Source organism: Hemicordylus capensis, chromosome 1 (assembly GCF_027244095.1).
Source record: "Hemicordylus capensis ecotype Gifberg chromosome 1, rHemCap1.1.pri, whole genome shotgun sequence".
In the NCBI taxonomy this organism is placed as follows: Eukaryota; Metazoa; Chordata; class Lepidosauria; order Squamata; family Cordylidae; genus Hemicordylus; species Hemicordylus capensis.
In genome coordinates this window covers 413,643,110-413,668,869 of record NC_069657.1, presented here as the reverse complement: position 1 = coordinate 413,668,869, position 25,760 = coordinate 413,643,110, and the positions used below count along the sequence as shown (strand labels likewise).

The following is a 25,760-nucleotide window of genomic DNA, read 5'->3' as shown; positions in this document are numbered from 1 at the left end:
TTCTAAGGCTTGGCATAGTCATTTTCTGCTGAAAAAGCAGCATCACCAACTCTAGCATAGTTCTATTGTCCTGATGATTTGGATCACAGCTGTTCAGCCTATACCTTTACAAAAGTTCTCAAAAGGCATGTGGTGGGAACTGTAACCCAAAAGTTAATAGGTTACGGTTGTGGCACAGTTGCCACCAGAAACAGCTTGCCATGAGTTCACTCCCGTGCCGCACTGATAATAAATGGATATTCCACATCTTTTGGGTACCTCCTAGATCAGGGTCAGTAATCCTGAGTCTTGACGGAAAAATACTGGCATGCAATGTATCCATGCGAGGAGTAACAGTATGGCAGTCAGCCACAAGGGGGGAGTTTTACAGTGGCAATCACAATGTCTGTATTAGCTGAGCCTAAGAGATGAATTTTAAAAACTAAAAAACAAAACTGTACTTCCATGTCATCTAATGGCAAGCTTTAGTCCACGTGAAAAGAATTTTGACAAAACATCTGGCATTCCTTGAAGTACCAATTTTTGGGAACTAGTACAAACTAAAAATAATTAGTCTGTGTGGATCAAGTTTGCTTGACCTCAACGGCCAAAGAGACCTGCAGCCTGACTATGCATGTTTATTTGGAAGTCGGATACACTACATTCAATAAGGATATAAATGTGCACAGGGTTTCAGCCTTAATCCTTCTGCAGTGTCCTTACCTTTCCTGAATCAAGCTCCTTCTGAACGCTTTCCATTGTATTGGCCACCACCATATGACTCTTAAGGTCTTCCGCAGCTCTGAGAGAGGGAAGAAATTACATCATGGTAAACATAGGCACTTACTGTCTAAACATTCGGTCATCGCTTACTGTCTAAACATTTTAATCTTATCAACTAAATCTTTAGAATTTGAAAGAAGTCAAGAATATAGGCAGTGGCCAACATGTTGCACAAGGCAACACTGGCATTGGTGATCCACTGGGGCTGTTGCACACATGAAAGTCAGACCTGGCAATGCTGAGGTAGGCAGTTGTGCAAAACAGTGCACGGTCATTTTCGCAGCATGACTTCCACTGGCAACCACAGAAGTAGCACAACTCAAGTGCCTGCATGCTGTTTTAAAGAGCTGTGCAACTGCCCACCTCCACAATATTGCGGGGGCTGGCTTCCACACATGCAGCAGCCCCAGCAGGTTGCAAATGCCAATAGTACCTTGTACAACATATCAGTGACAAGAATTATCACAATCACAACATTCCATTCGATCTCTTCGCCCGCCCCACCAAAAGTTGATATCTAAAAATTGTGATATCATGACAAAGTTCAGTCTACACAATGCAGCGTATATTACTCCCAATACAGCCCTCACAAAGAACAAACTTTAGTTTCATACCACTCTCCAAACTGCTCTGCCTGTTAGTTGTGAGCTTCAAGCCATTTATTTGCCTTTTAATTTGTGCAAGCAGATGAGCAAATAGGCTGTCATAGGAACACAGGAAGCTGCCATATACTGAGTCACACCATTGGTCCATCTAGCTCAGTATTGTATACACAGACTGGCAGTGGCTTCTCCAAGGTTGCAGGCAAGGATCTCTCTCAGCAACTTGGAGAAGCCAGGGAGGGAACTCGGAACCTTCTGCTCTTCCCAGAACGGCTCTATCCTCTAAGGCAGGCCTGCTCAACTTTGGTCCCCAAGCTGTTTCTGGACTACAACTCCCATAATCCCCAGTCATAGTGGCCAATAACCAGGGATTATGGGAGTTGTAGGCCAACATCTGCAGGAGAGCCAAAGTTGAGCAGGATTGCCCTAAGGGGAATATCTTACAGTGCTCACACATCAAGCCTCCCATTCGTATGCAAACTAGGAGGGCCTTGCTTAGCTAAGGGGACAAGTCATGGTTGTGACCACAAGGCTTGAAAGATTTCAGAGACTGACCCTTTGGGAAGGCCTATGTTAAATATGGAAAAACTCCCACAGAATTTAATGCAGCCAACAACATAGTTATCCAAGAGTTGTAACAACAGGTGGGGTGGAGATTACAAAGGGATTTTGTCCCTAACTGAGAAGCAGTTGTAAAGCCATAATCCTAAATATTCTTATTTGAAAATCAGTAATTAAGTTCTGAATAAGTACAGTTGGGATTGGGCTACAAGCACAATGCCTTATGGCTTCATTTGTATCATTACAGCATATGCCAGAATCTAAAGTACTGCATAACCAGTTCTGCATATAGGGGTGGGGGGCGCTTTAGCGTGTGGGTACTGAACTGCAGTCTTCCCTGGCACACTTTTTTTAAAAAATGAGGGCTTTGAAAAACAGTTTATGATATAGCACAAGGCTTTGCTGCATGAGAAAACCAGTTAGGCACAAGCAAACCTTTGGATAGACTTAGAGGTCATTCACATAACCAAAAACTGTGTTCTACCTGGGTTTAGGAGCTGTGTGTGCTCCCAATTTTCGGTTGTGAGGAAGCAAGAGGAAAACCTGGGTAGAAGTGATTGTGTGGAAGCAAGGTAGGAGAATAACTGGGGTAGTTTTTCCTCCTACCTTGCTTCCACACAACCAAAAATTGGGAGCACTCACAGCTCCCAAACTCGGGTAGAACACAGTTTCTGACTGTGTGAATGTCCTCTTAAAGTAGCTCACTGGATCCCAGTCATGGTGTGTGCACTCTAAGCGTCAGCTCATGGAGACTGGTGGCAGAGTCCACTGGAAGTTCAAGGGCCAGCTAATATTAGGCTGTTGTACCTCAGCTACCAGAGGAGCTTCTTATTTACTTGCTACTTCTATTTGTATACTGCTTTTCAACCAACAGTTTTCAAAGCAGTTTACCAAGAAAAAGAGTAAGATGGTTTCCTGTTCCCCAAAGGGCTCACAGCCTAAAAAGAAACACAAGGTAGACACCACCAACAGTCACTAGAGGGATGCAATGCTGGGCTTCTGTTAATCAAGTCAGCATTATATTCTGTGGAAGAACAATTGAAACCAAACCAAAAGAAAGGACTAACAGCTACTCTTTGGGGTTACTATTCTCATTGTGAGATTCCATGTACGTTCACAGGCCCACTCTGTGCCTGTTGGGATTGCACCATTCTAATGTTTCAACTATATTATTTGTCGTCATCACAACTAAACCCAACTTCGGAAACACTGAGGTGATGCCCCAAATTGTTGGTTAGGATAAACTGGTGATTTAGACAGCTCAGTTTACATTTACAGAGATCATTCACACAATCAAAAATTGTGTTCTGTCTGGGTTTGGGAGCTGTGTGTGTTCCCAGTTTCTGGTTGTGTGGAAGCAAGGTAAGAGGAAAACCTGTGTTGAAGAAGGTAGGAGGAAACCCTGGGTAGAAGTGATTGTCTGGAAGCAAGGTAGGAAGAAAAGCTACCCAGGTTTTCCTCCTGCTTCCACACAATCACCTCTACCCAGGTTTTGCTCCTACCTTGCTTCCACACAACTGAAAATTGGGAGGACACAGATCCCAAACCAGGGTAGAACACAGTTTTTGATTGTGTGAATGACCTTACACAGTGCAATTAAAGCAGTGGTGGTGGTGGGAGTTCATTATGCAGGGCTGTATTGTTCTTTTTGCAAAAGAAGGTAACTAACATTTCTCTATGCCCTGGTAATCTGATGAAATGTTGAACTGGTATACTGGCTGCGTTCCCATAATCATAGTGATCCTGGTTAAAGAATCAACCAGGATAGCTGAGCCCAGCAGAGCTACTACTACAACTACACATACTTATATACTGCTTTTTAACCGTTTTCAAAGCTGTTTATATAGAAAAACAAACAAATAAATAAGATGGTTGTGAGTGGACTGATGAGCTAATTACGAGAACCCAAAATTTCTGGGCAATCCTGGTCAAACCACTGTGATTCAACTGCATTTAGTCAGGATAGATAACCAGGATCTGATTCTGGTTAAATGTGAATTAACCACAGCAGTTTGACGAGGATTGCCCAGAAAATCTAAATTCTCACAATCAGCTCTGCAGGGCTCAGCTATCCCAATTAACTCTTTAACCAGGATCACTGTGATTGTGTGAACACAGTCATTATAAACATCACATTTGTCTGTTAATGACAGAAAATGGCTTTCACTAAACCTGTTGTAAAGATTAGTGTGGATCTCCTCCAAAATGTGTCTAAGCTGGTTCACTGCTTCATTTTCAGCTAAAGACAGCTTCTCCCCTGTGTCTCGTCTCACAGCTACAAACTGATGATTTTTCATATCTCGTGGCCCCACTTCAAGCCTGATTGGAACACCCTGAAAAAGAGGAGAGGGAGCATGTTATATGCCTCTTCATTTGTCTGCTTTAATCCCATACGCCAACACAACATGAATTAGACAGTATTAAGGGCAGTGATCTTTGATCCCAGTATGAAAACATCTTGAAAGTTTTGTTTCTACTTTCAGAACTCTATGCATATTCAGTCTTAACTACTACTCTTTCCCAGATTGTCCTCATGTACAGCTGTGTGTGTGTGTATTCATGTATATTATAGGCACTGCAGGATGGAATAGCTTACCACATGGGCAATCTGTGAGGTAGGTGGTTTGCCAGAATTACAAAATGCAGAGTTGTATTCCTCCCATAACAGCAGAAAGTCACATATGCTTGTGAAAAGAGTTCACAGGAGGTAGCCTCTATTACCTGTGATGTGTTGGTCACTCCTATTTACTTTCTACGTGTGCCACCACTATGAATGACGTATCCAAGAAGTATTTGACAATGAGGAACACGTCAAACAAAACCAGAACAAAGCAGAACAGGAACAATCTATATTATTAATTCTCCAAGACGGGCCATGTGTGGGGACGTGACAGAAAGAAGGTGATTGGCTGACAGAGGGGGAGGAGGTGATTGGCTGACATGACAGAGGGGGAGAGAGATCCGGAGCAGCAGGGAGTTTTGCCGGGTGGCTGGAAAGCAGTTTGACAGTTGGCTCAGGGGGGCCGTGAAGCAGCAGGGAGCTCGGAGGCTGGGGGTGGCTTTGGGAGCTAGATAGTTGGCTCTGGGGGCTGCGGGCGGCAGACGGTTGGCTAAGCTGCGCCGTGAACCGGCAGGGAACAGGAAGCTTGGAGGCTGTCAGGCGAGTGGGTGACAGTCCCTGGCAGTGGCAGGGGGAAGCAAGGACTGCAAGACAGAGATAGAAAGACGGAGGACAGTGCGAGCGAGAGAGTTGCAGGGGCGGGGACAGCGCGACCGCACAGATGCTCTGTGCAGGGTCAGCTAGTTTTTACCTTAAGTTCCCAGTGATTGAATTTCCAGCCAGGTGAATAATTCTCTCTCAAGTCAGCACGCGCACGGATGTTAGCACTGAGCAATCGCTTAAGGTATTCATTACATTTTGTCACCAGGGCCTCTTTGTCTTCTTCCGAAAGTGAATTAGTGATACCACAGGGAATAATCACAACCTGAATAATGACAGTGTTCATTATTATTATTTATTTATTTGATTTATATACCGCCCTTCCAAAAATGGCTCAGGGCGGTTTATATCAAAATAAAAACAAAACAATACAAATCAAAACTAAATCAATTAAACAATTAAAATCATTTAAACATTAAAATCATTAACATTAATATGATTTTAAAACATTAAAAATTTTAAACCATAAATCTAATTAAAAGCCTAAGTGAATAAATGTGTCTTCAGTGTCTTTTTAAAAATTGCCAGAGATGGGGAGACTCTTATTTCAACATTAAGAGCACATTAATGGAAATGATGGATTTAAAAAGCATCCTACAAGTTTGGTGTCTGCATATTATGGGCTGGATTCAGACGTGCATTGAACGAGCAGAAAGATACTTCTGCGTGCACAAAACAGCACCCTTCCACCCAGTTTTTGCTTACTGTCCCCTCCATACAGCCCCCTGTGCCCCATCCTGCACTACTCTTTGGGGTCCCCCAACCTTCAAGAGTAGATGGGGGGGGGGACAGAAAATGCCCACTGCACAAGCAGAATTCTGCTCATGTTAGTCTATATGCAGCCCTGCATTTCCTGCAGTTACTATAACTGCAAATAAGTGTAAGCTGCATAATTACTGTAATCGTTAAAAACCGTAATTCTTGTTTTTAAACTATCATTCTGCAAACAAGTATTTTCAAGCAGTACAATGCAAAGGGCTTTGGAAAATTACTCAAACTGAGAGAATCTGAATAGTTCTGTATTTTTACAGTACTGTGATGAACCTTCCAAATGCTTACTTTTATTAAGTTTTTACATCCATAATTTTTGTCCATTTCAAAGTAGGTTGTTTTAAATATATAACTTGCCTGTCACAATTAATACAGTTCTTTTCAAAACTGGGAAGATTATATTTAATTGTAATGCAAATACTCATTGCTTAATGAAGACACTGTTAACGGATATTACACATTAAAAATTATTACTTTTCCCCTGCTCATCCTGTTTAAGAAATGTATGGAAAAACTAACCACATACATTACAGTGCATAATGGACCAATACAGTCTGACACATGCAACTAGGAAAGCTTCTTCAAGCTCACATATCTTCCCACTTCATTTTAAAAACACAGTCAAATTAAAGCAATGGCTCTGTAAACCATAAAATTTAGGGATGTGCAAAACGATTCAGGTACAAAACTATTTGCATCCGAATATAGCCGATTCGGTTGATTTGTAGACAAAACAAATCACCCCTGTCCTCAATTGCCCAGATTTGGGTAAAAACTTGAAACGAGACCCCCCCCCCGAGCAGGTTGGAGCTTCGTGTCCACCAGGAGAGAGATCGAAGGATTGACAGTGGTATAGACAGATGTTTCATGGGGCTGTCCCTGAGTAGATGGAAGGAGAACAGGAACCAAAATTGCAGTTTTCTCATTTTCAAGCGCATGTACCACACGGTTGACCTGCAAGAAGCCATCAGTCCCAACAGACGTTGGACGTGCCACGCTGTTTGTGATGGCGTAGTCTGAAACACTTGAACCAGCGACCCTATGGTCTGAAAGTGGTCTTCTAGTAGAAACACCCTCACCACTGTAGCATTGAGCCGAGTTCCAATGAACGATATGGTTGAAACTAGTGTCAGGTTGGACTTCTTCCAGTTGACTTGTATGCCTAGGTCCTGGAGAAAATGTAACATGTACTTATCTGCTAAAGTAACTCTTCTTTGTCTGTTGAGGACAGCAGCCAATCGTCCAGATACGGATACAGTTTCAGACCCCTTGTCCTCAAATGGGCGACTACCACCGCCATTCACTTGGTAAAAACACGGGGGGCCGTGCACAGACTGAACGGCAGCACTTGGTACTGGTAAAGCGAGGTCCCCACAGTTAATTGCAGATACTTCCGATAGGAGGGCCGGATTCCTATGTGAAAGTAGGCATCCTTTAAATCTAACGTCACAAGCCACCTCTCTTGATGGAGAAGAGGTAGGATGTCCTGTAACATCGTCATTCAATACTTTTTCACACAAATGAACTTGTTTAGGTGTCTTAAGTCCATGATTGGTCGAATCCCGCCGTCGTCCTTCGGTATCTGAAAATAACGGGAGTAATACCCCTCCCGTCGATTTGCCCATCGCACTGGCACTATTGCTTTCTTGAGCAGGAGTTCCTGAACCTCCTGAAGAAGGGCCGGCGTTGCTTTTGTGAAGCGTGTGCCCCTGAAATTTGGTCGGGTCTTGAACTCTATCGCGTAACCGGATGTAACAATCTTCAAGACCCACTGATCTGATGTTATGCTGCGCCATGCTTTTGCATGACTTGCCAACCTGATGGTGTTGGTGGCTGGTGGGGCTGGCTGCGTGATGTTGTACACCGGGACCAAATCCTCCCTGGTGTTCTGGGAGTGAAAGCAATGGGGAGTCCCAGGTAGGTGCGATGGGCTGCTCTGCACTTCAAAGACGCTGTTTGTTTCCATCTGTCTGTCTGTTGCATTGACCTGAGGAAAATCTCCCTTTTTGTTGGGTCACTCGTTTATTGAATGGTTGATAAGACTTACAGAAGTCCCTCCAGTCTTGTTGTCTGTATGTAGACCGGGGACAGTAAGAGGCACGCTGCTTATTTCCATAGGATGTGGCCTGTGAGGTCGCAGACGTGAAGGTTTTAGTGGTGAATTTTGATTTTTTTCATCTTTTCCATGGTGGTATCAGTCTCCTCTGAGAATAAACCCTTCCCATCAAATGGAAGACCTTCTATTTTATCTTTCATGTCCTGTCGCAGGGTGGCTGATCTCAACCAGGCATGACGACGTAGAGTGATAGTTGTCATAATGGAACGGGACTCTGATTCTGCTAAGTGCTTCGCAGTGCTCAATTGTTGACAGGTAAGGTCACCCGCCTGCTGCAAAGTCTTTCGGAATTGAAGTTTCAGCTCCTCAGGAGATAACGTATCCAAGTCCTTTTCCAGTTCCTCCCAAATGCAATAGCTGTACTTTGCCAAACAGGCCTGCTAATTGGCAACCTTTATGGATAAACAGGAAGTAGAATATAATTTTCTGCCCATCACGTCAAGTTTCCTGCCTTCTTTGTCCACAGGGGTCATATGTCGCCGTCCAGACTTGGAGGAGGTAGCACAGTCGATAACTAAGGAGTTTGGGACCGGGTGCTTAAACAGGTAGGTACTACCTTGCTCCTGCACCTGATACAGTCCTTCAAGTCTTTTCGAAGTTGGTGTAGAAGTATGTGGCACTTGCCATGCGCACTGTGCCGCACTGGAGATGATGGGTAACAAGGGGAGCGCTATGGGCTGCGCTGATTGAGACCTTTGCATAAAGTTATAAACTGGATCATCTATAGTTTTAAGTTGCGAAGTAAGATCTAGTCCTAACGCATTGGCCATACGTTTTACGTGGGAATGATATGCCTTTAATTCTTCCGTTGGTGACACGTGGAAGGTGTTGCCACATCCGGAGATGGGTTGAATTCTACTGTCTCAGCATCTGATTCAAAATCAGACGAGCCATGATGACTATCGGCAGAATCTGGGTCCGAAATAGTATGGTTCGATGGAAGTTTTGGAGACGTTTCCTGCGGAGGAATAGAAACCAGCAAAGGATCGGTTTGCGCGCTGGTGTTAGAATACTGCTTTGAAACTGAGTCTGTGCCGAAGCGCACTGAGTTCTAGTCTGAGTACTCACATTGGAGAAGACTTTTTTATGAGGAGCCGGAGCAACATCTGCTGAGAGGGATGGGGCGGAAAGTATAGCAGGATTCTGTATCGATGTCAGTCCCCTTCGCCATGCACTGTCTTCCTGGAAGTCATACCCCGCACCAGGCGAGCTGGTACCCGGTAAAGCAGTCTCTTTAGATGGGGACACTTGGTGACTAAAGCCACAGGTGTGCCATGGGGTCAAAGTTGTGAGTTGCACGGCAGTGAGCAACCGTGGGGCAGAGCCGGAAGCATCTTCCTCGGAATGCGGAAAGCCTTGGAAAGTGGACGGTGTATTAGTAGTGGAGTCCAGCATTTTCAGAAGAGGATCCAGCTGCAGCACCTCAGGGTCCTCTACATCAGCTCCCTCCAGAGTAAACGTCATTGGTGCCCGGAATCGTGGGGTCACCGTTGTGATGTTTGTTGGGGTATTTAGTACAGATGCCTGTTCATCCTCCCTCAATGTCGATGGTGAATGAATGGGAGTCGGTGCCGGTACTAGGTCCCTAGTAGCCGATATCAAGAGCGTCGTTGGCAGCACCACTGATGTTGAAGGCGCTTCTTTCAATGCATCCTGCAAAGTCTCTGTTGACATCAATACCGAGGTTGATAGTCTCAGCGTTGAGGCTGCGTGTCCCATCACTTTCTCTACTGACTCCGTCGGTATTGAACCCATCGATGTCGAGGCCGTCGATGTGGAGTGGGGTACAGGTCTCGGTGTTGAAGGAGCCCTGGCTGGAGCGCTCGATGCCGAAGGCGGTTCGTGTTGGAGCTGTCGATACCAAACGCAGCGAAGTTGTCGGTATCGACGGTGTCAAAGTCGAATCTTCAGGAGCCAGCGGTTTTGATGCGGAGACAAAGACAACATCCTGTGCAGTTCCTGGAGAAGGCTTCGACTCTGACTGGGTCCGATGTCGTGCCTTTTTGGCGGGGATGCCAGTGGCCGCCATTTTCTCGCCCGGCCCTTTTGAGGGCTTAGGGGCCTTCATGGGGGGCGTCGAAGTTTTAGACTGGGCCAGACCCAGGTCCTTCGAGCCATGCACCTGGGGAGATTGTGAGGAGGAAGGCGCTGCCAAAACATCGTCGTATAGGGCAGCCCGTAAACGGAGCTCGCGATTTCTTCTGGTTTAGAAAAAGATTGACATATCTTACAGGCTGAAGTTTTATGGGCCTCGCCCAGACACAGCAAACACAAGCTTTGGCGATCTTGTGAGGGCAGTTTTGCTTTGCACTCAGTGCAGCGTTTAAAGTTCTTTTTTCCCTTAGGAGCATCCATAGTACTCACTATCCGAGGTCAGTTAGCCAGAAAAGCAGTTAGCCTTTCACCAAGCCAAAGGAGATTACAGAAGCAAAAACAGTCACAATCCGGGTCAAAACGAAGAGCAGACAATCCAAATCAGGTAGCAAGAATAGTTTGAAAAAACAGTCCGAGTCAAAACCAGTAGATCAGAAATCGAAAGTAGCCAAGGAAACTAGCATGAAGGAGCCGCAGAAACCAAGTGATTCCTACGGCGGTCGCAAAGGAACCGAGCTGCCTGCGCTTCCTCCCGCCTTAAATAGCCATGGTCACGTGGGGTGGGGCGCAGGCACCAAAAAGGAGCTGTGAAAACCCGACACCGAGAGGCTTCCATGCAAGGACAGAACCCATTCTAATGGATTCAACGGATCCCATACCAGATTTTCTGTGGTTTATGTATCTTTAAGCTTTTCACCATAGGGAATAATGGGGATTTCAGAAACTTTATAACTCCCGGGGGGTGGGGTGGCATCAGGTGGCCTAGAGTGGGTTGTGGTGGGCGGTAGTGCCCAATGGGTGCAAGGAAGCTACCACCCAGATTTCAAAGGAATTGGGCAAAGGGGTGATTTTTAACAATTTCTGAAGTAGGCATGTCTTTGGGGAAGATTCAAGGCAGAAAGGGGGTTTCGGGGACAGAAGAGTGGGTCAGGAAGTAGTGCCCCAATAGGTGCCTGCTACCATCCAGATTTCAAATTAATTGGTGAAAGGGGTGATTTTTAAAGAATTTCTGAATTTTGCGCATCTTTAAGCTTTTCCCCCATAGGGAATTATGGGAATTTCAGCAGTCCCATGACTCCACTTGGGGGGTACCAGGGTGGCCCAGAGCATGTGGTGGTGTAGTGCACATAGGGTGCCAACCACCTCCAAACCCACAAGCCCATGGGATACTGGGTTTTGTTGTTTCTGAAGTGTTCTGAGAGTAGATTCTCTGGTAGCAAATGAGAGTGGATTCAATGTTTGTCATTGAAACATGGATGGTAGTAGGTACCCATTGGGGCACTAGCAACCGACCCACTCTTCTGCCAGAATCTGCCCCAAAGACATGCCAACTTCAAAAATTCTTTAAAAATCACCCCTTTGCCCAATTCCTTTGAAATCTGGGTGGTAGCTTCCTTGCACCCATTGGGCACTGCCACCCACCACAACCTGCTCTGGGACACCCTGGTGCCAACCCCAACCCAACCCCCCACCACCAGGGAGTTATAACTAAGGCTGCTGAAATCCCCGTTATCCCTACCGGGAAAAGCTTAAAGACGCGTAAACTTTAAAAATCATTTAAAAATCACCCCTCTGCAAAATTTCTTTGAAATTTGAGTGGTAGCTTCCACCCATTGGGCACTACCACCTACCCACTCTTTTGGTCCTGGGGCCCTTTAAAAAAAATCTGAATCTATTCGGATTCAGAAAATTCAGGTATGAATCAAATCTGGGGTGATGGGGATGGGGAGGGGATCAGATTCAGACCCAAAACAAATCGGGGGTGTTTCAATTCGGGTACAAATCAAAATGAAAAAATCAATTCGTGCACACCCCTAATAAAATTATTTATTTATTTTATCTGAAACATTTCTATACCGCCCAAAACTTGCGTCTCTGGGCAGTTTACAATGAAAATCATTTAAAACATCAAATCAATTAACAATTAAAATAATTTTAAACATTAAAAAAACATTTAAGACATTTAAAACCCAGTATTAAATTTGAAAACTATAAATCTAATTGAAAAGCCTGGGTGAATAAATGTGTCTTCAGCAGCTTTTTAAAAGTTGCCAGAGATGGGGAGGCTCTTATTTGTCAGACTTAACCTGCGTTAATCATTCTATAAAACGGAAAGGGGGAAAATATATGTATAGGAGATAGATTGGAACGGTTTGCATCAACACAATGATTATTTTACTCACCTGAACACAAGCTACCCTAGGTGGTAGGACTAAACCAGTGTTATCTCCATGAATCATAGTCATTACGCCAATGGTCCGAGTTGTGAGGCCCCAAGAGTTCTGATAAGCAAACTGTTTCTCTCCTGGTATTCTGGGATCTTCAAAGACAATCTCAAACATTTTTGAGAAATTCTGTCCCAAGTGATGAGACGTTGCTCCCTGAAAAATATCAGAAGATGGGAAGTATAGATGCCACCTTTAAAAACATAGCAGCACACAGCAGCCCTGCAGGATCAGGCCAAGGCCTATTGAACCCAGCATCCTGTTTCCCCACAGTGGCCAATCAGATGGCCTAGGGAAGCCCACAAGCAGAATATGAAGGCATAACCCAATTGCTTCTCTGCAACTGGTATTAATCTGGGAGATAGCACACAGATTTGTTCTCTATGAATTTGTCTAGTCTGGTCACCATATCTGGCAACAAATTCCACACATTAATTATGCACTGTGTAAAAAAAGTACTTCCTTTTGTCCATCCTAAATTTTCTGCCAATCAGTGTCACTGACGATCCCTAGTTCTAATGTTTTGGAAGAGAGCGAGAGCGAACTTATTTCTATCCACTTTCTCCACTCCATGCATGGTTTTATGAGCTTCAATTATATTCCTACGATAATTGCCTTTTTCCTGAACTAAATAGCTCGAACTGTTGTAGTTTTCCTCAGAAGGACGTTGCTCCAGCCTCTTGATTGCTTTTGGTTGCCCTCTTCTGCACCTTTTCTGGCTCTGCAATATCCTTTTTGAAGTGCAGCATCCAGAACTGTACACAGTATTTCAAATGTAACCATATTATAAATATGTATAAAGGCATTGTAATTATGCCCTTTATATTCCTTTCCCCAATGATCCCTAGCATGGAATCTGTCTTTTTCACTATTGCTGCACAATGGGTTGACATTTTCATTGCGCTATCCACTACAACCCCAAGATCTCTTTCCTGTTTAGTGACCAATAGCTCAGACCCCATCATTCGGGATTCTTTTACCCCATGTGCAACAATTTAAACTTATTTACATTGAACCACATTTGCCATTTTGTTACCCATTTACCTAGTTTGGAGAGATTCTTTTGGAGCTTTTCAAATCCATTCTGGATTTCACCACATGGAATATCATCGGCAAACCTGACTAGTTCACTGCTTACCCCTAGCTGGGAAAAGCACTGGTCCCAACACAGATCCATGGGGGACCCCATTTCTTACTTCCTTCTATTACGAAAATAGTATTTTTATTCATCAGCTGTATTGCAGAGAAGATACCTTCTAATTTCATATGCAGAATGGATTTGTCCTTGTCAAACAGGTGTGTGTGTGGGTGCGTGCATGTGTTGAAAATGTGGATGATGTTTTGTTGTACTGTCAGTTTTACAGATATTAGTCTTATTTAACTCCAATTCCCAGACAATTTAGATAAATTCTATACTTCTCTTCTTTGAGATTCCAACATGGATATTACAGGTGAAACTCGGAAAATTAGAATATCGTGCAAAAGTCCATTAATTTCAGTAATGCAAATTAAAAGGTGAAACTGATATATGAGACAGACGCATTACATGCAAAGCGAGATAAGTCAAGCCTTAATTTGTTATAATTGTGATGATCATGGCGTACAGCTCATGAAAACCCCAAATCCACAATCTCAGAAAATTAGAATATTACATGGAACAAGAAGACAAGGATTGAAGAATAGAACAATATCGGACCTCTGAAAAGTATAAGCATGCATATGTATTCAGTACTTGGTTTGGGCCCCTTTTGCAGCAATTACTGCCTCAAAGAGGCGTGGCATGGATGCTATCAGCCTGTGGCACTGATGAGGTATTATGGAAGACCAGGATGCTTCATTAGCGGCCTTCAGCAATTCTGCATTGTTTGGTCTCATGTCTCTCATCCTTCTCTTGGCAATACCCCATAGATTCTCTATGGGGTCAGGTCAGGCGAGTTTGCTGGCCAATCAAGCACAGTACACTGTATACTTTTCAGAGGTCCGATATTGTTCTATTCTTCAATCCTTGTCTTCTTGGTTCCATGTAATATTCTAATTTTCTGAGATTGTGGATTTGGGGTTTTCATGAGCTGTACGCCATGATCATCACAATTATAACAAATTAAGGCTTGACTTATCTCGCTTTGCATGTAATGCGTCTGTCTCATATATCAGTTTCACCTTTTAATTTGCATTACTGAAATTAATGGACTTTTGCACAATATTCTAATTTTCCGAGTTTCACCTGTACTTTTAGTGTTGCAAAATTTTGTTCCAGGGGTTGTTCCATTAGGAACCAGAAGATTAAATATATAATATAATTCCTTGGGAAAATGTTGGTTTTTGAGTACTGATTTAATGTAACTTAAACTTTAAATTGTTGTAATGTACCATAAGTTTATTGTAAGTTTATTAATTTCCTCGTAATGTTATATTTTTCTTTCTTGTTTTTGTTTTCGGCTTTCTAGTCTTAGACTGTAATAAATAAATAAATAAATAAATGTTTTTCTTTCTACTCTGCCTCTTGAATGCTAACCGGTTTTAAATCCATAAAAGAACCTCTTATCACATGACTGCTAAGTTTACTCAAAAACCTCTGGTGCAGGACTTTGTCAAGAGCTTCGGGCCTAGCTCAGTATTATGTACACCAGGCCATGACTGCTCTGTCCTCCTGTCTCTTTGTGGAAGGCAGGATGGAAAGAAGGAAGATTTGATTTTGTGGTTTTCTTTTATCAGCACTGAGTATAATATGCTGTGCTACTGCTGCTATCAAGTCACCTTAAGTGGCGCAGCGGGGAAATGCTTGACTGACAAGCAGAAGGTTGCTGGTTCGAATCCCCGCTGGTACTATATTGGGCAGCAACAATATAGGAAGATGCTGAAAGGCATCATCTCATATTGCGTGGGAGGAGGCAATGGTAAACCCCTCCTGTATTCTACCAAAGACAACCACCGGGCTCTGTGGGCACCAGGAGTCGAAATCGACTTGACGGCACACTTCACTTTACTTTATCGCTAACTGGGCAAAGAGGCACCTTTTACCGTGGTGATTCTCTTTATTTAGCAGGGGGAGAGTAACTGGCCCTATCCACCCCCCAGCACAGTAACCCTCCAGTGACTGTTGCTGGTGTCTATCTTATGTTTCGTTTTAGAATGTGAGCCCTTTGGGGACAGGGAGTCATCTTATTTATTTGTTGTTTCTCTTTGTAAACCACCCTGAGCTATTTTTGGAAGGGCGGTATAGAAATCGAAATAATAATAATATCTGGTTTTGCTGGATCTCAGATTGATTAAGGCAGAACTTGGGTGCCTTCCTGCCTTCCTTGAGTTGTGGTTTGGTTTTGGTTTGTGGTTTGGTTTGCTTGTGACATAGTGTTGTGGCGAGAAATGGACAGTGGCAGCTCTCGTTCTCTCTCTCTAATATTTTTTGTTGACTGCTGTGATGAGCTCCGTGTCTGGTCTTGAGCTGAAACTTACTTGTCATTCACTCATTGCACTGGTCTGCTCTACAATCTGCAGTGCATGGTGTACTCAGTCAAAATGTGGCTGAAGTTGTTCTGGTTGAGTGCATGGCTATGCTTGCTGCTAAGCAAGGGTGCTGCTGTAGCAGTTGTTGCAATGCTAGGAAGCAAGGAGTCAAAATTGTGTGTAAGAGAGCAACTTGTGCCAATGATGTTACTTCAGCACAGGCACTGTGGCTGGCAGTGGATACTGACCAGGGGATACTGGTCAGTGATACTTTTTTTGGCTATTTTTGGACTGTATTTGAAATGTGTGTTCTGTATTGGGAGGGGCAGATTCCCTTTTACTATGTGTTTCTGTAGTGTTTCTCAAGGAAGGGTTGAAAAATGTATTGCAAATTGCAGTGCAAAACTTGTGTGTGCACTCTGAGTGCAGCTTATCCCAGCCACAGGGAACAACAGGGAAACTCAAAACACCCCATTGTTCCCCATGGGTAGCTCCTAGGAGTGTTTCAAGTTTCCCCATTGGAGTGAAACAATGGGGTGTTTCCCCATGGTTCCTTCTGGCTGAAATACTCAAAACATTTTGAGTTGTTTCATCGAAACAGCTGGTTTGACCACTGTTTCGGTGAAACATTTCAGCTGATTTGCATTTTGTTTTGAGCTTGAAACGAAACACAAAATCCATTTCGTGCACATCTCTATTAATGAAGAAGGATCTAGCTTTGCATGAGCGATGCTGATTCTCATTCAGCAAGGCTTGGTTCTTGTATTTGTTTAATAATTTTATTTTTAAATATGCTTTCCATCAATGTACCCAGAACAGACATTAAATTAACCAGCCTATAATTTCCCTGAACACTCCCCCCCTCCCCACCCCCTGGTTTGCATTTTAAAAATCAGAGTTACATTGGCTCCCTTCCAGGCCTCTGGGGCAGATGATGATTTTAGGGACAAGTTACATATTTTTGTTTAAAGATCACAATTTTTTCATGTGCTAATAAATGGTATGTAATAGAGCATACCTGGATACCTCGCCCACTGGCAGATATAAATGCCTCTACGGTGGTTGTATAATCGCCACCTGCAAACTTCTCTTTTTCAGTCTTCCTTCCTTTCACAACAGGGATTGCCAGAAGTTCTTCGTATATACGAGCATACAGATCAAGAATCTGCAATACCTGGGACAAGCAACAAACATTACATTAGAAAACATAGTGGTTAGAGTGCTGGACTAGGACCAGGGAGACCCGAGTTCAAATCCCCATTCAGCCATAAAACTAGCTTGGTGACTCTGGGCCAGTCACTTCTCTCTCAGCCTAACCTACTTCACAGGGTTGTTGTGAAAGAGAAACTCAAGTATGTAGTACACCGCTCTGGGCTCCTTGGAGGAAGAGCGGGATATAAATGTTAATAATAATAATAATTATTATTATTATCATCATCATTACAAAGATCTACAAATTGAAGTTGAAAGGCTGTGGCAGAAAAAGACCAAAATAATCCCAGTGGTAATTGGCGCCCTGGGTGCAGTCCCAAAAGACCTCGAAGAGCACCTCAACACCATAGGGGCCACAGAAATCACCATCAGTCAGTTACAAAAAGTAGCTTTACTGGGAACAGCCTATATTCTGCAACGATATCTATAATAACAGCAACAACATTGATAATAAAATTCAGCCATCCCAGGTCCTTGGGAAGGACTCAATGTCTGGATAAAACAAACCAGTCAATAACACCTGTCTGACTGTGTAAACAAGAAATAATAATAAAAATAAAAACAAACCAGTCAATAACACCTGTCTGACTGTGTAAACAAGAAATAATAATAATAATAAAGTCACTTTAAGTTATTGTGTAGATTTAAAAGATGTTACTAAGACCTTGTGGTTTCCCTAGAATTCTACCAAACTAGCTATTTATGATGATTACTGCCTAGGGATTTGCAGCTATTACAGCACTGCATCCTATTCAATGACTAATGGAAATTCTCTAACATAATGGGTTAGATCCTAAGTATTTGTTCTGCACTTTCACCCATGCAGGGGGAAGAGGTGATTTTCACTGATCCCTTCCTTCCTGCTGCAGCATCCTGTGCCATATCCCATTCTGTTCCCTCAAACATCAAAATGCAAAAGACTGCAGAAGCAGGTCAGTTGTGGGAGGGCAAACACAGTTCTCCTCTGCACACACAGGACCGCCTTCCATTTACAGAAGAAATATTTAGGATATAACCCAGAATTCTTAGCCATTTGTGAATCTGGTAGTTCAAGTACTCAATTGCTTATTACCCTCATTCTCATATTAATTATAATTCTTGTCTAAGGTTTATATCTTTAATGTACAATCCTGAACAACATTGATACTTCAAGTGCCATTAATGGCAGGAAACTATTTATTATGTATTTTTATTTATTTAATACATTTTATATCCCGCTCTTCATCCAAGGAAACCAGAGCAGTGTACTACATTCTTAAGTTTCTCCTCACAACAACTCTGTGAAGTAGGTTAGGCTGAGAGAGAAGTGACTGGCCCAGAGTCACCCAGCTAGTCTCGCAACTGAATGGGGATTTGAACTCGGGTCTCCCCGGTCCTAGTCCAGCACTCTAACCACCACACCATGCTGGCTACACTACGCAGAGTGAGTCTTGTATATTCTATGGTAAAGCAACACCCAATAGAATTCAGCATTATATCCATTCAGAATTCTCTCTTGAAAGTGCTGGAAGGCAAGCAATGCAGTTCAGTGAAATCATTTCGTATGTTTTACCTCTTCTGCTGCTTCCTCATAAGTTGAAAATGCTGTATGACCTTCCTGCCACAGGAATTCACGAGTACGCAAGAAGGGTTGTGGATGTTTGAACTCCCAGCGCTTCAAAACAAAAACCAGAAAATTTGTCACATCACCTTGAAATCACAGTCTTCATCAAGAAGATTTTTACAAACGCAAAGTGTACAGATTTTACATGTTACAGCCCTATCCAAAAAAGGAGCCAAGTATCATCCAAGTTACATTTTTTCCAGTGTGATTTACGCAAGCATCAGTCCACTGCGCCCACCCTCTCAAGACTCTCCTAAGGGTCGAGTCTTTCTCTGGAAGGGGTTCGGAGGGAGAAGGAAACTGTAGAACATCAGACTCAGGCTCTTTCTGTAAGTGGAACTCTGCAGTTGGTTCCAGGCTTGTTTTAACAGATGACTGTTAAAATAAACCACAGTTTCTTGAGTCCAGAAGTACTATAGAAATGTTTATTTTGAAGCAATTACTATTATTTATTTTGAAGCAAGAACAAGTTACCAAAGCACACAAGCACTGCATAAAGTACAGCAAATATCTGGTAACACCTGTACTTACCACCACATTGCACCACTGATTAAGTTTGATTGGCAGATCCCTATGTGACTGAACCCACTTTGCATATGCAGGATACATTACTACAAAATGAAAACAAAAAACAAACAAACAAAGGGAAATATTTCCCATATACCTGTACGATCCCCACCACACATTAAGGTCATCTGAGGAAGACTGTCTCCAGTTACCACCAACACGTCTGGTGGCGACTCAGAGGCGGGCCTTCTCTGTAGCTGCTCCTGGGCTGTGGAATGCACTCCCGGCAGAAATCCGCAATCTGAGTTCATTATTGGCCTTCAGGAGAGTCCTTAAGACCTATCTGTTTGGCCTGGACTTCCAGGGTTTTTAAACCATAAAGATTTGGCCTGGTTTTCCAGGGTTTTAAAAACTGTTTTAATTGTTTTAATAATGGGTTTATGTTTTTACATTGGGTTTATGTTGTTTTTACCATTTTAGATTTTAACAGTTAATTGATTTTAGTTTTGTTTTAATGTAAACCACCCTGAGCCATTTCTGGAAAGGCAATATAGAAATCAAATAAATAAACAAAACTAATATTTTAGATATGTTTAAAACCTGACAGTAGATTTCATTCAAAACCATAAAAATGCCAGTGTAGACCATACTTTTGCAGCTAAGAATTAAGTATGTGGGCACATAATATTTTTCATTGCATTGCTTCTTGAGGCTGTGTACTTCTCAGTAGCAGACTGCCTCATTCTTTGCTGAAAGCATTTTATATCTCATCTGTTTCCAGTTAATGACCCAGTGGTTGGTCTGAACAAAGATCAGCTCACCTCAAAATCCACCTTCCATACCCTATGGCAACTAAGCCAAAGTATGTATGTACATGAAATACACATCTAGTCCCTACTTAGCCTGACTCTACTCCCCTTTCTCTTGTCACTTCCCTTGTAACTATTCCTAGATTGGGAGCCACTCAGGGTAGGGACATGACCCCTCATCTGCTAAATAGCACTATCCACATACATGGTGCTTTACAAATAAACAAACACTATAGTGTAACTTTCCAGCATTAGCCTTACCTGTTTCACTAGTAGGACGTACAGCTATTGGTTCAGCCAGTTCGGTTTTGCCAGACTTTGTAACCCATGCAACCTGAAATACATGAAGGTAAGTATTTAGAAAACATTACTTTCTTAGTATTTCATACCATTCTTAATAGAAGGAGCACCATTAAATAACTACAGAATATCTACACACACTGTGGGAGGAGAGCTGGTCTTTGTGGTAGCAAGTATGAATTGTTCCCTTTGCTAGGCAGGGTCTGTCCTGGTTTGCATTTGGATGGCAGACTAGACGTGTGATCATTTTAAGATAATCCCCGATGGGGCTGCTCTGGGAAGAGCATTTGCATGCAGAAGGTTCCGAGTTCCCTCCCTGGCATCTCCAGAAGGGCTGAGAGAGACTCCCTACCAGTAACCTTGGAGAAGTCACTGCCAGTCTGTGTAGACAATACTGAGTTAGATGGACCAATGGTCTGACTTGATATATGGGAGCTTCCTATGTTCCTATTGTGGGGTTTTGTTGTATGATGATCAGTGAGAGTCCATGTGTTCAGAGGTCCACAGTACACACGGGGCTCCTGTCCGCACAGACCTTTCCCCATTCAATTCAATGTCTAGGATAGTTCTGAGGATGTAATGCACTCAGATAGTCATATGTTTCATTCTGGCACATGTGAATTTCATATTTCATCTGGAACCAAGTTCTTTGTTTGTTTGCCTTAAAAGTGGTGGTTTTTTTTTGTTTTTAGACCAGACAATATGAAAATGCAGCATCATAGTTTACCTCTGGGGCAAAGTCAGCAATGTGTGTCTTCTCTTTTTCTAATGCAGCCTGGGACACAAACATGGGGAAATAGCAGTTCTCCACTCCAAGTTTCTTGATTTCACTATCAAAGAAGTTCTTGATGTCTTCCCAGATAGAAAAAGCCCATGGACGGAGAATGTAGCAGCCACTCACATCATAGTATTCAATCATCTCTGATTTTGTGATCACCTTTATTAAAAAGAAAAGTTTCAGTGACATGCTCAAGTTGCTGACAAGAAGTTAAATTAAAACAGGTTGCTTACCTGTAACAGGTGATCTGGTAGTGATCCGTTGAGTCCATAAGTAAATGGGTTCTGCGCCTGCGCAGGCACCTCTCGGGCCGACTAGGTAGCTCCTCGCGACGCCCAACCGCCCACTCGCACGTGCTGCTGCCTGCTATCTATATAGAGCGGTTGGGCGTTTTCCGTTAGTTCTCTGTGCAGACCGCCTCTTTCGTGCAATCTGCCATCAGATGTTACTCCACTCTTCTGCAGCGGGGTCGGTTCTGGGCGGGTCTTATGGACTCAACGGATCACTACCAGATCAACTGTTACAGGTAAGCAACCTGTTTATCTGGATCGTGATCCGTTGAGCCCATAAGTAAATGGGTGAGTAGTAAGCTAGACCCCCATGGTGGTGGGTGCAGAAGGTCGCCCGCTAAGGCAACACCCTCTTCAAGACAGCTCGCCCATACTCCGCCTGGCGCGCCATGCGCAAGTCCACTGCATAGTGTTTAATAAAAGGCTGCTGGGATGACCACGTAGCAGCCAAGCAGATGTCGTCCATCTTAATGCCTGAAAGGTGAGCAGCAGAAGTTGAGTATGCTCTAGTAGAGTGCGCCCGTATAGTTTTGGGCGGTGCCACCCCCTGCAGCTTATATGTCAGCAGGATGAGTTCTACCAACCAGTGTGCTAAACGCTGCCGAGACACTGCCTGCCCCTTAAACTTTCCTTTATAGGCCACAAATAGTTTATTTGTCTTTCTATACTGTCTAGTCACTTTCATATAGAATAATAAGGACCTACGCACATCTAACGCGTGCAGTGCCTTCTCCAGAGCCGTATGTGGGTCCTTAAAAAAAGTTGGTAGGACTATTTCTTGATTTAAATGGAAGTCCGTAACTATCTTTGTTCGGAAACTTGGGTCTAGTCTCATCACAACTTTATGTGGGTAGAATTGGGTATAAGGCTTATCCACTCTCAAAGCCGTCAATTCACCCACCCTTTTGGCCGTGGTTATAGCTATCAGAAAAGCAGTTTTAAGCGTTAACAATCTAAGGCTAGTACAATGTAGTGGTTCAAAAGGTCCCTCCATCAATGCAGATAGAACCAACGATAGACTCCACTGCTCTAAAGGCTTGCGTAGTGGAGGATACAGATTATTTAGTCCTTTCATGAACCGTTTACATTCAGGATGGGTAAACACCGTCTTCCCATCCCAACCAGGAAGTTTTGAGGACAGTGCCGCCAGATGCACCTTCAGCGAAACGTTTGCAAGGCCTTTTACCTTCAGACTTGTCAGATAAAGCAAAACCTGACGCACTGATGCACGGCGTGCAACAAACTTATTTGCCCTCGCAAACATTACAAATCTTTTCCATTTACAGAAGTAGCTGCGTCTCGTTGATTTCCGTCTACTGTTTAACAGGATGGATTTCAAAAGGTTATTCTCCATGCTGTCAGCCTTAGTGTCTGAATTTCTGGGCGCAGTACCATGCCTCCCGATCTCTGGAGAAGATCTGGCACTGGAGGAAGACGGAAATGGTTCCCTCTGCATATGCGGAGCAGCAGAGCAAACCAAGCCTGACGTGGCCACCAAGGGGCTATTAGAATGCAGTTTGACCTGTCCCTCAAGATCTGCGCTAACACCTGATTGAGGAGTGGCATTGGTGGGAACAGGTAAAGTAGCCCCTTGCTCCAATTGTACTGAAATGCATCTCCTAGAGACCCTACACCCACTCCCGCACGAGAGCAGTATCTCCTGCATTTCCTGTTCTCCTCCGTGGCAAACACATCCACAGATGGTGTCCCCCAGCGGTCGAAAACTTGTCTGACACACTCCTGTCTGATTTCCCACTCGTGTCTCTGACTGGTTTGAGTGCTTCGACTCAAAGCATCCGCTAGTTGGTTGTCTATGCCTCGAATGTGTATCGCCATCGGGTAAATGGCATGCATGATGCACCATTCCCACAATTTTCTCGACAAGGTGCAAAGCGTTGGTGAAACCGTCCCCCCTTGTTTGTTCAGGTAGGCTATAGCTGTAGTGTTGTCCAGGTGGACCTGCACAACAGAGCCTCGTAGTTGAGGTTCGAAGGCCTTTAGAGCCAAAAACACAGCTAACAGTTCCAGGTAGTTGATGTGCCTCTGGGTTTGTTGAGGTGTCCACTGACCCTGAACGCAATCGGGGCCGCAGTGCGCTCCCCACCCCAGCAGCGAAGCATCGGTCGTGACCCACGCTGTTGGAAGCAGAGGACGGAAAGGTACCCCCCCTAAGAGGTTTCCCTCGAGTAACCACCATTGTAGGGAAACTAGTACCTTCCTGGAAAGGTGCAGAAGCATGTTCTGGCTGTCTATATTGGGTCGGAAATGGTCCAGGTAGCAACGCTGCAGGGGCCTCAACCGAAGCCTTGTGTAACGAACAGTTGTGTTGCACGAGGCTACTACTTTGGTGAAAACTCTCGGAGCAGTTGACAATCCGAAAGGTAGAACCGTGTACTGATATACTACTTCCCCCACAGTAAATCGAAGGTACTTTCTGTGGTCTTCCTGGATGCCCACATGGAAATATGCGTCCTTCAAATCTAACGTTGCCGCCCACTCCTCCTGATCTAGGAAGGGTAGAATCTCCTGCAACGTTGTCATCCTGAACTTTCGGGCCCAGACAAAGTTGTTCAGTCTCCTCAAGTCCATGATCGCCCGGATTCCGCCATCCCTCTTGGGTATTTGAAAGTAGCGGGAGTAGAACCCGGACAACCTTCTCGCCCACTGCACTGGAACAATTGCACCTTTGTCCAACAATACCTGTATCTCCTCCTCGAGTACTGAGGTCGACCTTGTGAAACGTAGGCCAGAGAACGGTGGAAGAGTGATGAACTCTATTGCATAACCCGTCTCCACAATCCTCAACACCCACTGGTCTGATGTTATGTTGTGCCATGCTAAGGCATGGCTTGCCAGTCTGATGGTTGAGTTGGCAACTACAGGGCCGATGACATTGGTCCTGGCAATTGGTGTTAAATGCAGTGGGCTGGCACAGCAATCAAAAGGACTGCTTCGCACCCTCCTTGTTATTCCTAGAGCTTTGATTTTTGTTCTTGTTGGCGTTGTTGCTTCCAAAACCCCTAGGCCGCTGATAGGGTCTATTTTGTCTTCTGAAATCCCTCTTGTCTTGGAATCGATATGACCTTTGCTTATTGTAGCTGAATGTACGAGGGCCAGCTGCCGTGGTTGGTACCATAAAGGTCCTGGCCGTAAACCTTGACTTTTTTAATGTCTCCATGGTCGCATCTGTGCTTTCATGGAAGAGTCCCTTCCCATCAAAGGCCAGATTTTCTACTCTGTCCTTCATATCCAGCTGGAGAGAAGTTGCGCGCAGCCAAGCATGACGCCTCATTGTGACAGCAGTCACCATGGCCCTTGACTCTGTCTCTGCCAAATGTTTAAACGTACTTAGCTGTTGCTTCGTCACAGATGTTGTTTTCTCAAATACTTCATGGAGCTTTATTTGCAGCTGCTCTGGAGACATTGAAGTAGAATCATGAAGTAAGTTGTCCCACATCAGATGGGTGTACCGAGCCATACAGGCTGCATAATTAGCAATCCTGATAGCCAGGCTCGATGTGGCATATATTCTTCTCCCTAAAACATCTATTTTTCTCCCTTCCTTGTCTGCTGGCGTTGTATGGCGGCGGCTGCCCTTTGATGTTGATGCACAATCCACCACCATAGAGTTTGGGTCCGGATGGTGTATCAGGTATTTCTCCTCTCCTTCCTGGACCCTATATAAGTTCTCGATACGTTTAGACGTAGGATTTGCTGTCTGGACACTGTCCCAAGCTGTCTTAGCTGCCTTTGCGATAGCAGGGATTATTGGTAGGGAGACTGGGTGAGACGACTTGGATTGGAACATCATGTTGTACACCGGGTCAGTAGACTCTGTTTCGGGGAGTTGCAGGTCCAAACCCAATGCTTCAGCCATTTCTCTAATCAGGGAATGGTATGCCTTGAGTTCCTCTGTAGGGGATCTTGACAGACGTGGTGGGACCTCAGAAGGAGGCTCCACTTGTCGACTGCCTTGATCAGAATCTGAGTATTCTGATTCCAAGTCCTGGTGTGTTGAAGCAGGAGACGAACCCCTGGACGATGGGCTTGGCGGGGGTGGGGTGCTTTTCCTTTTGCGTTTTCCAGCAGGTTTCTCTTGCAAAGGTAGCGTAGCCTGGGGTTGTGTTTCAAAAGGTGCAGCTGCTCTCTCTATAGGCTGTTGCGGCTGCATAGCCTTCCATCTCAGGTAGTCTGCGTAATCGTGTGGCAAGGAATGTCTAAAACCACAAGTGTGTGCGGGCTGCGTGGCAGGGTTGCGTATGCTCCCATCAGCTATACCCGCCAATGGCTGCACCACCGCCAGTGGTGATTGGAGTAAGTTCTCAGCTGCTGCCCTAGGAGAAAGAGATGGGGTTTTAGGTGGCAGGAGCCCTTCATTCTCTTCCTCTCCATCATCCTCTCCATCCAACCCCCCACTCAGGAAACCATGAAAAGTGGATTCCGCTGGGGTATTTGGGCCAGAC

The 25,760-nt window shown here is 44.2% G+C and overlaps 1 protein-coding gene across 5 annotated transcripts in view; it reads right to left on the bottom strand.

The window, feature by feature from the left end:
• Positions 1-25,760, bottom strand: part of EPRS1 (glutamyl-prolyl-tRNA synthetase 1) — a 92,614-nt gene that overhangs the window by 5,338 nt on the left and 61,516 nt on the right. For all 5 annotated transcript variants that reach the window (XM_053308885.1, XM_053308900.1, XM_053308908.1 and 2 more), the window contains 9 exons: positions 20,957-21,166; positions 20,191-20,263; positions 19,145-19,224; positions 18,563-18,664; positions 16,817-16,972; positions 12,310-12,507; positions 5,237-5,410; positions 4,098-4,258; positions 703-781 (listed from right to left, as the gene is read on the bottom strand). In XM_053308885.1, the coding sequence (XP_053164860.1) occupies positions 703-781; positions 4,098-4,258; positions 5,237-5,410; positions 12,310-12,507; positions 16,817-16,972; positions 18,563-18,664; positions 19,145-19,224; positions 20,191-20,263; positions 20,957-21,166 (1,233 nt within the window). The remainder of the gene's footprint in view (positions 1-702; positions 782-4,097; positions 4,259-5,236; positions 5,411-12,309; positions 12,508-16,816; positions 16,973-18,562; positions 18,665-19,144; positions 19,225-20,190; positions 20,264-20,956; positions 21,167-25,760) is intronic.